The 15,245-nt window shown below is 39.8% G+C and overlaps 1 protein-coding gene across 1 annotated transcript in view; it reads left to right on the top strand.

Annotated features, from left to right (window-relative positions):
• GUCY1A2 (guanylate cyclase 1 soluble subunit alpha 2) overlaps positions 1-15,245 on the top strand; it is a 332,065-nt gene that overhangs the window by 212,558 nt on the left and 104,262 nt on the right. The window contains exon 6 of the mRNA XM_004470863.4: positions 14,196-14,339. Coding sequence (XP_004470920.2) covers positions 14,196-14,339 — 144 coding nt within the window. The remainder of the gene's footprint in view (positions 1-14,195; positions 14,340-15,245) is intronic.

Below are 15,245 nucleotides of genomic sequence, written 5' to 3'. Positions count from 1 at the left end.
CATGATTAGCCATAGTGTAAAGAAGTTTTGGGGACACATCTCAGGTTTTCCCAGAATCCGGGGACATTAAGGACATTTAAAAACCCATTTGTCCAAATCCTATGACAGTCTTCCCAGGCATGGCCTCGGCAATTGATGGATGCTCTGAACCCAGATGTTCTGGTGTCCCTGGCCTCTATAGCCCCAGCAATGGGAATTTCCATCTTACTGGCAACAACTTCCTGACGGAAATATCTTTGTAGGAACCAGCTCTCTTTGGTCACCTTGTCCAGAAGGTGACAGTGTCCATGGCAGTGGAGCCTTCTTCCCTGGAGTCATTCCCTCCCACTGCGTGTCAGTGGGGCTTTCTTTCCAGAGCTTCCTCCTGGGCTTTATGTGGCCTGGTGGGAAGGTGGCTCTTACGAGGCCCTCTTTTATTATCTCATTCCATCAACACTAAGTGGACCAACTTCCTTGGTAGTCCCCACTCCAGGAGAGGTGAAGCTTGAGCCAGAGCTTGCTAAGGTTGTGGTGGCGTGGAGGATCAGCCTGGCCTTTGGGGCAGGGGTGAGGATGCTGAGGGGCCACTGCATAGCCCCCTGGAAAGGCAACAGGAGCCAGAAACTACCCCTGCCCCCCTCCACCTCTCTCCTGGGCTGGGGGATGGTCGTGGCAGCAGTCTTGAAGTTTGACTGGGACTTTTTGAGCCAAGAAGTAGAGCAGTAGGAGCAACCAGCTTTTAGTTTATGCACTTTTAGTTGTGCACAGTTTCAAGTCTTACTACCTAGTCAGTCATCTACTCCCATTGTTTATTTTTTAAAGTTTTACTTAAAAGTATCAATCTTCCTTCATAAAAGATAGTCATTAATCATTTTTGTTAACTCAAGGTCGTTCAGCAGCACATTTCTGGCAAGGTTTAGATGGTGACTATATCAGTTATGTTTCAAATACAATTTATAATGGTTCTTGAATGAGCTTACTAAAATGGAAACAGCAAGAATTGAGCTTTTACACAGGACAGCTACTTTTCACTTATCTAATAGGATATTAACAATGCAATCTGATTTCCTCACTGAATCCGGTGTTTCTCTTCATGTGCCACCAAAGCTTACTAATTAATGCTGCTATATAGCAGAAAAGCTGTCTGATGATAAATAATTCTCCTCCATTATTTACCACTTAAGAGCAGTGATAATAAGGTGCCAATTCCTCGGAGGAAGTGGAACTGAAAGAGCGGAATTCACATACGCTCACTACAGACTGTGTCCCTGGCCCAGTGCTCGATGCCTTCGTTGTGTTATCCCATTTATCTTCCAGAACTGCCCTGTGGAATTGTGTTGTTAGGTCCCTTTTGAAGATGGAACTCCAAGGCTTAGAAATGTTAAGACATTTATCTAAAGATATGTGTTTAATACATGGCAGAGATAGTGATTTGAATTTGGTTCTCATTGGCTTAAAAGCTTATGGTTTAGGAGGAAAAAATGGTTAAAAATCATTTGTGTATCAAGTAGTGTCCCTTATTAATTAGAAATAGAACCAGGACTAGAGAGTGTTCTGACATGAGAATGTACACGTAATACTTTGTGTAAATCCATCGCTATTGAACATTCCTAAACTGGTATCTAGTCTTCAGTAATTTAGACAGTAAGCAAGCAGATTTCACCCCTTTAAAACGAGAAGAGTTATGGCAGGTTCATCTTAGGCTTAAAAGAGGTAACAGCCAAGGACCCTTATTATTAACAATGAAGCCCTTGACATCTTACTTGGAGAATGAATTTGAATTTAAAAATTGCAATTTGGCTTTTACCCTAGAGTTAAGAATATAACTAGGTCGCCTTTTTAAGCAATTCAGCAAATCTGCACTATTTTTAACTGTGTGTTGGGTGTCGTAAGGCTTGTTCTGTTCAGCTTCATGAGACTTAAGAGGATCTTTGGGTGGAGGTTAAAATAAGAATAATTTCAACTCAGTAAAAGATCCTGCTGAAAGTCACTGTTTCCAACAGTGAAATAGACTGGCCAAAGCCATATGCTATGCTCCCCAGAGTGATTCAAAGTTACCTTCTTTTGATGGGGTAGGTAGAAGAACCTCTCAGAAGGCCCTATGATTCTGTGAGATTATCTAAGCACTCAGTGTTGCAGCTATATATAGTTGGCCAGGAAAATGTTCCCAAAATGTAAATCAGCCTTGATGATTATCATATTACTAATTTATTCATCTTTAACAAGTTTTTAATGGTTTGGGGTTATTTTTGTAAATTTCTTTTCAAGTGGAAAAAATGAGAATTTCAACTATCTTAAATTGGAGTTAAAATGATTGTAAATGTTTTAGGTTTGATTTCAAGGTTTGAAATGGTTAATAGATCTTTTTTTAAAAAGATTTATTTTTATCTGTTTCTCTCCCCTCCACCCCCTGTTGTCTGCTCTCTCTGTCCATTTGCTGTGTGTTCTTCTGTGTCTGCTTGCATTTTTGTCAGTCAGCACTGGGAATCGGTGTCTCTTTTTTGTTGCATCATCTTGCTATGTCAGCTCTCCATGTGTGGTGCCACTCCTGGGCGGGCTGTGCTTTTTTTGCACAGGGTGGCTCTCCTTGTGGGGCACGCTCCTTGCACAGGGGACACCTCTATGCGGGGGTGGGTGGAGACACACCCCTATGCAGCACGGCACTCCTTGCACGCGGCAGCACTGCGCATGGGCCAGGAGGCCCTGGGTGCTGAACCCTGAACCTCCCATAGGGTAGGTGGACACTCTTATCAGTTGAACCATATCCACTTTCCATGGTTAATAGATCTTTGAATAAGCTGAAAAACAATACAAATGCAACCAAAGCAAAATTTCTGTTAGACTGCTGATTCAGCTGTATTTGTGCACATATGTTTAAGGTAGTTAGGATCTATCAGTTATCTGTTAGGAGAATGCTGTTCTCAAGATAGTCCCAAGCAATGTTTTTCAATTTTGTATTTCCTTTTGACAGTCGAGGTCTGATATGGGATAGATTTTCTCTGCCATCCTAAAAAAGAAGGCTTTGTGTCTCTAATTCCCTTTCCATCAGCCAAATTCCATCACCTCATATACAAGAGGGCACTTTGCAGCCCTCTGACTGTCCAGATGAAGACTGCAGAAGTTACTTATGAAGAGTGCAGTGACAGCTACGTGTAGAGGAAATGTGGAAACCTGCTTTTATTCTGTCTGTGTCACTGAGTTGTAAGTCACACAATCTACCTGTGCCCCAGCTTCTGCACCTACAAGATGGAACAACAGTATTGGCCTCACAGGGTTGTTGCGGTTAACATACAAGTTGTGCTCAGAAAATGGTTGTTGTTGGCAAATTTTTTCCACTCGTAATTCAAAATAATGACAGTATTTATAGCTTCTGAATTAATGAACAATCACACAGTTTACTCCATCTGGAGTCATTCCTATGAAGTAAGATCAAGGGCAGAAAGAGTGTCTTGAAGAATTTGCTATGATGGAAGGGAAGGGAACTAATATTTGTTGAATGCCTAATACTAAATTGCTTATGCATGTTTATTGATTTATTTCAACAAGTAATTGTTGGTCACCTAGGTGACCAATAATAAATTATTATTAATAATAAACAAGACAGACCTGGCCCATGTTCTTAGGCATTTATAGTCTAGCCTTGGGAATAGACATTAAACAAATATTACCTAGTCACTACTTTAATTAATTAAAACTATGATTGTCACTAGAGAGGTACATAGTTATTTAATCTTTTCAGCAACTTCGTAAAATAGATATCTCCCTTCCAAAGAAGAAGAAAGGTAAGAACAGCTTGCTCGAGGTCCCAAAGCAAATAGGTGGATTGAGCATGGGAACCTAGGACAGGTTCCTGTGCTCAGGCGTGTCCACTCCATGTGGATGCTCTGAGCAGTCTCACACCACGTGATCTTAAGGAGGTTCACTTTCATCAATTCATACCTTAAAAAATGATTCCTGAGCACTCATCTTGGATCAGGCACCAAAGCAAATGAAGAGCAAAGGAGACATGCTCCTGCCTATGTGGATCTTGCAGTCTGATAAGGGAGAGAGAGATAAACCAACACTCAAAAAAATATGTGATTATGAGCTGCATGTGGATGATTAAGAAAAATGACAAGATGTGATGAGAGCATCTACTAGAGTGATCTGATTTAGTCTGGGAGTCCAGGAAGGGTCCCTTGAGTCAGAAAGGAAAATAAGGCAGTGGAAGAACTGAACAAAGATGAGTGTGGCTGCAACAGAGAGAGCGGAGAAGGTTGGCCCAAGATAAGGATACAGGCATAGGTGGAAGCTGGACCCTGGGGGCGTTTTAGCCACTGTAAGGATTTTGGCTTTAATCACAGAAGCAAAGGGAGTCATTGAAAATCGTGAATAGAGGAGGGACACAAGTAGCTTTGCTTTATGAACCCCACAGCTTCAGCTAGAGCATGGGGCATAGAGTAGAATAAGTGTATTATAGCTCTAACTCAGGTCAGAGATGGTGGTAGCATTACCTGAGCTGGTAAGTAGAGATTGGGAAAAGTGGGAAAAATCAGAAGTATCTAGGAGATAGAACAGAAAGGACTTGGTGTTAGGTTGGATATGAGAAGTGAGAGATATGGAGGTGCCCAGGAAGGCAGGTGCCAAGGACAAGAACTTTCACTGAGCTGGGGAGCAGTAGGTTTAACCATGGGCTGAACAAGGCCAACAGTGAGGAAGGCACTGGAGGCCTGAGTCAAGGTCAAAACACTGAAGGAAGTCATCAATTTGGTCTACTTAATAATGGAAACAGATTCCACCATTCATGGAACTCACCTGGTTGTTTGACTATGTTCTTGTTTGACATTATGTGGACTCCACCTGAGTTGACTGAATTGCCTTGTTTCAGAGTCTTGTAGCAAATGATTTTGATTTTGAAAGGTAATTTATACATTTTCTTAGCTCTTGATAGGCTGTTTGGAATACAGCTAACCTCAGTCATGATTCTCTAAGCATCTGTTATGCTACTGCCCTGACCTCCTGTAGGACTTAAAAGGATGACTAAGAAAATGTCCTTGGTTTCAAAGTTTAATGATTTAGCAGTCTAACTGGGATGATATTAGAGAAAGTATGAAACCAAATAACTGCAATACAGGAGATATAGAAACCAAATTGTATTGGGGTTCTAAAAGAAGGAAAGATGATATCCTACTGAAGAATGAAAGATACCATCAGGAAGGATATGGCAAAGGAGATGCACTTGGAAACAGGTGACAAACTTGACTTGTTGAAGGGGGCGGGAGAAGGCTTGTTTTCTAATATATACTAGAGGGCAGGGAGATAATCATTCCACAGATAGGAGAATAGTATGATTTGTGGAGGTTAGATTGTTTTCCTTTAAAAGACGAATAGAAACATTTCCACCTGAGTTGCTAATTGGGCTGCACTATTCACTTTTGTGACTTCAAAACATTAACATTTTTTAGGACTCATGTTTATTGAAAAGATAACAGACATTCACCAATTTCTGGGGACATGTTTAAAGTTCTGGTAAAATAAGAATCACTGGAGAACTTTTCTTAAAAATAGACTTAGTAATAATTTTATGAAAATTGAGCAGATGAACTCAAGCATGGAGGTAGTGAGAGAAAGTATGCAAAGAGCATTAAGTTATTCATTTTGGAAGAAGCATGATGTAATTTAGGAGGATAATGGGGGGGAGGGGACGAAACTGGGACCTCGGGCCCTGTTGCTGAAAATCTTTTTGTTAATCTGCATGTACAGCAGAAAATAAATTTTCAGTTATCCACATCTAATTTAGGAATAATGAAAAGAAATTTTGACTGTGTATTTTGATATATATTTTTTACTAATCTGTTTGGTATTCAATAGCCTTTATGATAAATAACCTAGGTCTTAATGACAGTATTTCCTGCAAAATTGGAATTCCTGGGCAGGAACTAGAATTTACAGCAATAGATCTACAGAGAGTTTTATCAGGAGAAGTGTTTTCTTTGATAGGCAGTCATTTGGAATGCATTTTCCCTCATTTGGGAGTAGTTCCCAAGCCAAATCACTGTTCTATTTATACCTATGACCTCTTTTCCAAAGCTGTATCAGCTGTATCAGATGTAGAGCCATCCTTAGAAGAAGTAGTATTTGGGTCAGAAATATCAACCAAAATGAGTGTAATTAGAGTGTCAAATACTGAAAGGATTTTTTTTTTTTGTATAGCTTTATCAGTAAATCCTTAAATTTGTTTCTGTTTGAATTGCTAAACCATTATGCACAATTTACTTGATGTATTTAATTGAATTAAGCAAATTTGGATCATTTAATGCTTACCATGCCCAAGGACTCTCAGCATTTGTGGGGTGTGTGTGTGTGTACATGGTAGAAGGGTGCTGTAGTTGTCTTTGGAGCTCTGACAAATAAGGAAATGTCTGGAGAAGTTTATTATTCCTAGAGACAAGAAAAAGATGGAATATACAGGAATGTCTGGGGTTCAGGGGAGAAATATTTCCCTACTTTCATTTAAAAAATTTTTTTTTCTATTTTCTGGAATCTTCTATTAAACCTCTGGGTGAACATTTACTATTTTCAACTTGCATCATATACGAAAAGGTTTCAAATTTTGGTAATCATAAACACCTGGAAGGTTCTGATAATGCAGATAGCTAGTTTTATACCCATATTTTTATTTAGGAGATCTTGTGGGGCTTGAGGATCGAACTTTTAAAAAGTACCCTGAGGGGGATTATTATGTAGGTGGTCCTGAGGTTTGGATTTGAAAATTTCACTTAAATGACAAATTTGACCACTAAATGTAGAAATTGGCATTTAGTAAAACTTTTTGAACATCTTGATACTGTGCTGGGTTCAGGGATATCTAGGTAAACATATAGTAGGGTGAGAGTATAAAGACTCATCAACAAGACGCTTATTATGATAGTGATAGACATTTGCCCATGGAATAGAATGCAAAAATGTTACAGACCCCAAATGTAGGATATAAAATTTTTAAAAAGTGAGGACTGGGTCCTAAGATAGACTTTTCTTAGTTTTCAGTTTTGCTGGAACCTGCCCTAAAAGAGTTATGCACTCAAGGAGATGGAAATAGCTTTTTATTTTTTGATAAGTCTCCTTTCAAACTGATGGAGGCATTGATGAAACTTTCAGGACCTTGAGAAAGGCTAAATCTGGTTTTTTCTTTTTTTTCTAAATTTTTAAAATTAATAGATCACAAGGAATGTTACATTAAAAAACATACGAAAAAAATATATCAGAAGTTCCCATATAACCTACTCCCCACCACATCATTTTTGTAAATTGTATTTTTTTGAAGATATATACATCACCAAAAAAATATAAGAGGTTCCTGTATATCCCCCACCCCCCCACCCCACACCTCCCACTCCAGCAACCTCCCTCATCATTGTGGTACCCTCATGGCACTCAGTGAACACATTTTGGGGCATTGCTACCCTACACAGATAATAGTTTACCCTGCAGTTCTCACTCTCCCTCCAGTACCTTCAGTGGGTTATGGCAGAATATATAAATCTGGTTTTGATCCATCTTGTGTGTCAGCTTATCTCAAAGTGATCAGGCTGTGAATTTAAAGCTACGCTGGGAAAATCGATGCCTATATGTAGAAATAACAGTGGGCTTTAGGAGCAGATGACATCTTATTTTCCAGTGCTATATAGGAAGTGGGTACCTGTGTAAGAGGGTCCTGTCTCAGAAGTGCCACTCTAGGTTAATGACAATTCCAGATCAGTTCCTTATATATAACAGGTGGTCATATCCATAGAAAGTTAAAGGCATCATGAAGTTACTTTAATGACTTATTACCTCTTAGTTCTGTAGACATCGTCCATGATGTCAGTGGGTGGGCAAGTCCAAAGCTCTAGCCTCTGTGACATTAATTTTTTTATTATATCAAAATTATTTCCTCCATACGAACATTTAGTATCATAAAATAAGACCCTAAAATGACGAGGTTATTTTTAAATGGCCACAATATTATTTACAAAAACTTAAAAGAACAGCTTAATGTTTTTGCATTTTGGTAGTTACATCTTATGGGGAGATAAAAACAAAAATGTTAAGGCAGATTCCCACTACAGTGTCTGCTTAGAATGGTTAGGCATGTACCCAGTTGTCAAGAAGGAAGAGTTTTCTTCTAGGTATGGTCACAGATGGAGTCTCTTCTTGCTCATTTTTGGTTGCCATTTGGCTGAGTTCCAGGACTGTGGACTCGGGTATCCCCACACCCCCCAAGATGAGGTTGGGGAGAATGGTTACAGCCTCATCCTGCTAGTCATCACATGTGAGGCCCCAGTTTGCTCCAGGCGTCTCTGGGACTGAAGAGTGCTCTACTGTCAGGAAGGAGAACCCTCACCATTGCTGGAAGGAAGGCTCTACAGACTTCTATCTGACAGTGGGGTTGGTGTGTGAGTTTAGTCAAAAGAGTGATGACTGAGGCGTGTTCCATCATCTCAGTGGAAGAAGTGGTAAAGAAAGCAGAGGAGGTGGTGGGTGAAAATATGGTAAAGCTGAAAAAGGACAAGGTGAGGGAGGTAGAGAAGATACTGATGTCCATGGGGAGGAGAGAGGAGGTGAGTAGGAAAATAAAGTGGTAGAGGTAACGGCAGCAAGGCCCCGGCCCAGAATGTGGTCTCTTCAAGGACTTACTGGGGCTAGAGACACTGAATGTTCAGACAGATAGGGCCTTCCCCAAGCCGGAGTCCAAGTTGGGCAAATGCAATGACACTTGGTGGAGAGCATGCAATGAAACTATTCCTGACTTCTGAAACACCATTTTTTGGCACTCTTCCTGCATACAGCCATGATTATGAAATATACAGATTTTTTGAGGTTCATAACCTCAGTGAAGGAAATCAGACATCCCAAGACAAGCTACAAGGTCAAGATCATCTTTTGCACAAACCCCTACTTCATAAACAAGGCAATCATTAAAGAATTAAAGAATATGGGACAAGATCCTCTGATCGAGTGGTGTTTCTTTTACTCCAATCATATAGCCAGGTCCTCATTTCTAAATTCTTCATCTGTGGGAACAGGATGTTACCTGTAGCCCCTTTTCCTGGTCCTCAGACCATAGCCTCCCAGAATCTGTCAAGATTGCTGTTATTATCAAAGGGGATTGGTGGGGCATAACTCCTGCAGTACCGCCTGCTATATGAAGGTAATATTAACCACTCTCAGCAGGGCAAATACAGAGATACTCAGTTCCTTTGGCTACCACTGTGGTTAACCCTTACCTTTGGAAGTTGCCCCTGCATCAGATTTTCTGCCAACAGTGATGTGGTGTGTATGTGTTAGCCTCTCAACACCATGGCTCCTCTGGACCTTTGCTTCACTCAGCTTCAAGAATGTGGCCTTTATGGCCATGGTCACCACTTGGTCCAAACCAAGCAAATGACACTGAAGACTGACCTGCCTACATCAACATTGCTTAGAACCTTATCTGTGTGTGGGCCTTCCACCTGTTTTTGATGTAGGTATTCATGAGTCATCTTTGAAGAGGATCAGTGTATCTTGAATTTCAACTTTAAGAAAAACTAAAAGCTGGATTCAAGCTCATGTTTTGTGGCAAACTTGCTTGGAGTACATCCCCTGGACATTCCATGGCCATAAGACTTTGGCTCAGACACCACTACGTGATTTTATATTTTTTACCCACTCTGCTGAGTATTTGGCAAAACAGAGAGTAAACAGTAGAGAGCTGGTGAGCATGTATCCAGTCTAAGGAAAACTTAGGTGGTCTCATAATCTAATGAAGCCCTCAGATTTTTCTGCTCTTCTGCTCCTGTTAAGTCTTCATGAAGACCCAGGCCATGCCCCAGTTTTCCGGCCAACCTTTTGGATGACCTTTGTCCAGGCTGCCATCAACCTCATTGGTTTCCAGTCAACAAGGACTTCCAGAATTGCTTGTGGACTCAGGCTTTCTGCCAAGGCCCCCATTCCACCTGTCTCCCTGTCACCCTGGAGTCATATTGGATGTCAGGCAGGTGATTGGGCTGTCAGGTGCGGCTCAGCCCTGTCATCAAGGCTGTCTAAGACGGTATCCTTTCCAAGAATGAAGCATTCTCAGCCACAGCCAGTAAGTCTGTGAAGGACTTAGTGTGTTCTTCAGCCTTCCTTCACCCACCTGAACTTAACCAGGTGACCAGGCATCCTGTGAGGGACTAGGAAGGAGAAGACTTTTCTCATCTATCTGTATCTCGCTCCATGTCTCTCCCTCCCCACCCCAGTCTTTCCCTCTTTTCCTCCTATGCCTTCTTATCTTCTCTATTTCTAAAGATACTAGAATTAAAAAACAGAAAACAACTAGAAGACCCGACTAATTTGCTTGTCCTCTTAATTGTTACCAGAAGGAAAGAGGGAGCTTGTCTGGTAAAGAAGAATGCCAGTGCTCTCTGACCCTCTGTTTCCTTTAGAAACTTCAAAAGAGGGCACAGGCAGGGCTGCAGAACTGAAGCAGGCAGGAGGCCCATGGGGCAGGGACGGTCAATTTCCCAATTTCATGCATTGCTCTTTTAGGGTAATTCTAGCCCCAGTACCTCCACATACACACACATACCTTCCTCCCTACTGACTGCGAATGTCCAAGAAATCTCCTAAGTATTTCCTGAGCATTAGTCTCAGGGAGAGAGAGAATAACTTGATGGGGACACGATTCCATTAGGAGCTAAACTTAATTCTTTTAAATGATTGATCTAAAATGAAAATAAAGTAAATAAGAAGAGTGAATGCACAATTCTAAGAAATTTACCTATACCGCCTGTATTTCTGGAATAATGTGGGAATTTTAAAGGGTTTAGAAGAAGATATGCTGAGATAGGTGAATTCTTTCAAGTTTGGTGAAAGTACCTATAGAAATACATGGGACAGAAGTTGTACATAATAATTTTTAGTATTTAAGCCTCCTCTTCTTTGTTCAGAAAGGGGTGTAAGGTTTTTCAGACATTTACATTTAGCATTTTCTTTTCCTCCTTCATACCTAGGTTGGCCTTTTTTTTCTTATTTATCTAATGTCATTCAGGAACAGGTTGGAGATGCTGAAAATAAATGAGCTTGACTATTTTTGACTAAGCCGGTTGTATTTAAAATTATTTCTAAAAAAACTGAGCCAATTATGAAGAAAGTCAGAACAAAGTAAACTTTTGCTTAGTCTGTTTACATCACCCACTTCTTTTACTTGGGTTTAGCTGAAGGACTAGTCTCAAAAGCAAATGGAATTCGTATAGAATGCTTTTACTTTCCTTATTACTCATGAAGCAAAGTAGAGTGATCATGGTGAAGGGGTCCTGATAAAACTTTCCATGTATATTTAATTCTGCTAAATTTGTGAACACCTGACTTAGATGGAAGGAGGAAAGAGAAGAATGGAAATTTAATGGGCTTCAATGGAAAGTTGCGTTACTAAAGCAGCAGTGTTTCTGCCAAGATTTTCAGGTTAAGATGCTGAATATATCTGGAAGGAGAGTGAAAACATCACACAGGTATATTACTTACACTTCGTAGATATTGGGGCATTTGAAATGACTTTTAATTCATGTACTCATTAATGCTGTTTGCCAAATATTTTTGGCTCTTCTCTGGGGATGGTGTGCATTTTCCCATTCCATTTATGCCAAGCATGGCCATGTGAATTGCTTTGGCCAATGAAACATGAGAAAAAGCTAGTTACATCACATGTAGGCTAGAGCTTTAAGAGCTAGTGAGTAATTTTCCAGAACCCCCTTTCCCCTGCCATGACAACCAGCTCTGTATGTGGAGGTTTCATCAGCCTCCTGGGGAGAAGAGGTGGGGTACAGGGTTTCTCTCCTCTCCAAATACTACTTTACCCCATATTAGCCAGGTGTCATGAATAAGAAATAAACCTTTGTTGTTTGAGAACATTGAGATTTGAAGATTATATTGCTATTGCAGCATAGCCCATCCTGACGACGACATCTTTTAGGATTTTTTTCTCTTTTTGGTGCTTATGAATATTTGTGAGAATTCCACATCTTAATGTGTCATTGCTTTTTAGATGCCCAGTTTCTGATAGCCAACCTGACTTCAAATATTTGGAAATGAAAGCTCTAAAATATTAAGATTGTGTATGGATTTTAGTATGAAGTTGTTATATTATATAAATATATTGATCTTTGATTTGATTTGTGTGCTATATCAAACTGGTAACACATTGGTCCATCTTATCCAAGGTATTACATTAAAGTTGCTCAGGGAGAAAGGCAACATATAATCTAATCTTATGTATTCATGCAATGCAAGTTTCAGATATATCCATTTAGAGGAAGTTGTGAATTTGTGTGAGGAGATAATGATTGATATGAGATTCCAAAAAAAGATAGTACTCCAGGAACATGCATGTTAGGAAATGACTACAAAGAAATTCAATTATGCAAGTTTTGCTACCTACATATTCTGGTTTCTGAGTCAGAAGTCAAGTTCAAAGTACCTAGCTAACAAAATTCTAGATTTTAAAACTATACAGATATATGAAGAAGGATGACATATAACGATTAGAATGGGCTTTTGAATTAGATGGAAATGGTAAGTGATGACATTGTAGACTTTTATTATTTTTTGGTGTCTTCCTCAATGAGAAGTATTTTGGGCAAGTATATTTTAGTGTTTGAAATGGACCTTTGCAAACTCATTGTGTTGCCTTTTCATGCTTAAGGTATTATTTTCTATCAATTTTTTTGGCATCAGAAAACAGGTACTGAAGAGAAAATTTAGAACTCTTTGAAAACCCTGTGGGTTTTTGAATAATTTTTGGTGCATATTTCTAAGATTTTGATAATCAAGTGTTAAGTTTGAAATTTGTAGTTCCATGACCTTACATGTTCTTATCCCGTTCCTTAAAAATTTAATACCCTTCACATGACATTTAATTACTGCTACTAAATCTGAACAGAATATTTTGCAAATCTTGGTATATTTATGATAAGAAGCATCTCTAGTTATTTAGAGGCTCTTTTCCCTACCCTGCACACAGCTCTACATGATACTCATGAAATGAATGGTGAAATTAAGCCAATGAGTAGAATGATTGTTTTGTAATCATGGTTAGCATCGTTGACTAATTAATTCATTTGCTAGCTCTTTATTAAATAGCTATATTTCAGACACTGTGAATACACTGTGAATACAGAGATGAAAAAGACACGGTCCCATCCTTAAGAAGCTCACCTCATAGCCACAAAAACATATCTATTTATTACCACCTATGATGAAGGCTACAGCAGAGAGGTGTGGCAAGTGCTGTTGGAGCAGAGAAGAAAGGCCTATTGTTTCCCTAAGGAAGGCCCATGGACAGCTTCATAGAAAAGCTGACTTGGAATTGGGCCTGCAATACAATATTTCAGCACCTGGTTCTAATTAGTCTGATTAGAAATATTGAGGATTTTATCCCCATATCTATAGTGAATAGAGGGAACTTTCCTCTCAAAATAAGTTTTGGCATAATTTTTATACCCCAAATATATTTACTTGGGGTAAATATTTAAAATATGTACCACCAGCAATGGCCAATGAGTTGGGATGCTGAAATGGAATTAGAGCTGGGTCAAAAGACTCCTGCAGCACCTGCTACCTCTCTAATTATGGGTGGGTTCTGCAACTCCAGTTCTTAAATGCAACCAGTACTAGTTCCTAACATGCAGGGTACTGGTGAGGACTAAATGAGATGATGTGTATATAGCGCTTGGCACAATTAATGGTATAGATAAGTAATTCAATAAATGTTATCTACTATAATTATTAAGGGTATGAGTCAACTGACCTGGCAACAAATTATGGTATTGTAAAAAGTGTGGAGCAAAAAGTAAGGTGAAAGATAAGAACAAGAATGCTTTGCAGAGAAAGTCTGCTTGAATGACTGATGGAGATGAGAGCGTGGGTTAGTAAAAGGTCATTATTTGGGAAAATTTTCAGGCTAAATACTAACAATTCTGTTTTTGTGAGGGGTAAGTATTGCATATCCTAGTACCCAATAAAATGATTATCTCTGGTGATACAGATGAACAGCCCTGGAGTGAGATGTCAGTATTTTGACTGTTTGCAAACTCGGCTGTGATTACACTTCGTTGTCTAATTGCATAATTTATTGATGTTTTGCTGACATGTTTTTCAGCAACATTCATGGTGGCAGATAACGGCTCATTTCTATTCTGGCTCATTATCATGTTTGCATTTGATTTGTCTGATTGCTGCAGGTGGAAACAATAGGCGATGCCTACTGTGTGGCCTCAGGACTCCACAGAAAAAGCCTCTGCCATGCTAAGCCCATTGCCCTGATGGCTTTGAAGATGATGGAACTTTCAGAAGAAGTGCTGACCCCTGATGGGAGACCAATTCAGGTAACCCTCTCAGAGATCTGGCTTGAATAGCAAATGCACCTTTAACTGCAGGGGCCAAAAAATTACCTTCTGAATTCTACTGACTGTAACCGATAGAGTGATACGATGTTCGGTGCTCAAAAGGATAGGAATGACTAGAGAGAACTCATAGATCCAGGAAAACTGCAAACAAAATAGGAACCAAAGTAGGGAATTGCATGTGGCGATCCAGTTACCATGGAGAAATAAAAAGGCAGAGCTACCAGTGGCCGAGTTGCTCAATCCAAGCAGGGATGATGACAAGAACCAGAGTCTGAGACATAATCCAAGACAAAGGAGCCAGAAAGTGGACAGCTTCCTGTAGGTAGTATAGAGGTGTTCTTTATGAAGCCTTATGGCTTTAGGGTTGACTTTACACGTTTGTATGGGGCAGAGTTTGAAGGCTGGAGCCTGGTGACTGAGAAAGGTTTTCATAAAAGTGTAAAATGTTGCTCCTGCCATGTTGAACTGTCTTTGGTACCAATGATGCTCTGCACCTTGGGATCTGTCTCTGGGAAGTAGACGGGGTCACCTAGCTCTATTTTTGCCAGAGCCCTATACTGGGACCCAGCAGTATTATTACTCTGAATCTTTGTAAACACCAAATCCTGTATTTGGAGAACTAACATCAAAATCAAGGCAGCACTTTTATAATATTACGGGTTGCAAGGAAGCAAGGAGGAGGTACATATCTAGTTCTGGCACTATAGCAAATTAGCTCTCCTGACTACCTTTTCTGACTGAAGCTATTACAATATTGTCATTTAAAAATTATTAGGCAAATCACTATATATACACAGGAAAGGGATAAATATGCCAGTCTACCAAATGAAGTGAGTTCAGGACCATGAGCTCAGCAAATGCTAAAGCCGGCTTTCCCTTTGACGA

The sequence above is a fragment of the Dasypus novemcinctus genome, chromosome 27 (genome assembly GCF_030445035.2).
Source record: "Dasypus novemcinctus isolate mDasNov1 chromosome 27, mDasNov1.1.hap2, whole genome shotgun sequence".
Classification (NCBI taxonomy): Eukaryota; Metazoa; Chordata; class Mammalia; order Cingulata; family Dasypodidae; genus Dasypus; species Dasypus novemcinctus.
Note: the sequence above shows the minus strand (reverse complement) of the source record. Positions and strands in the feature narration are given on the sequence as shown.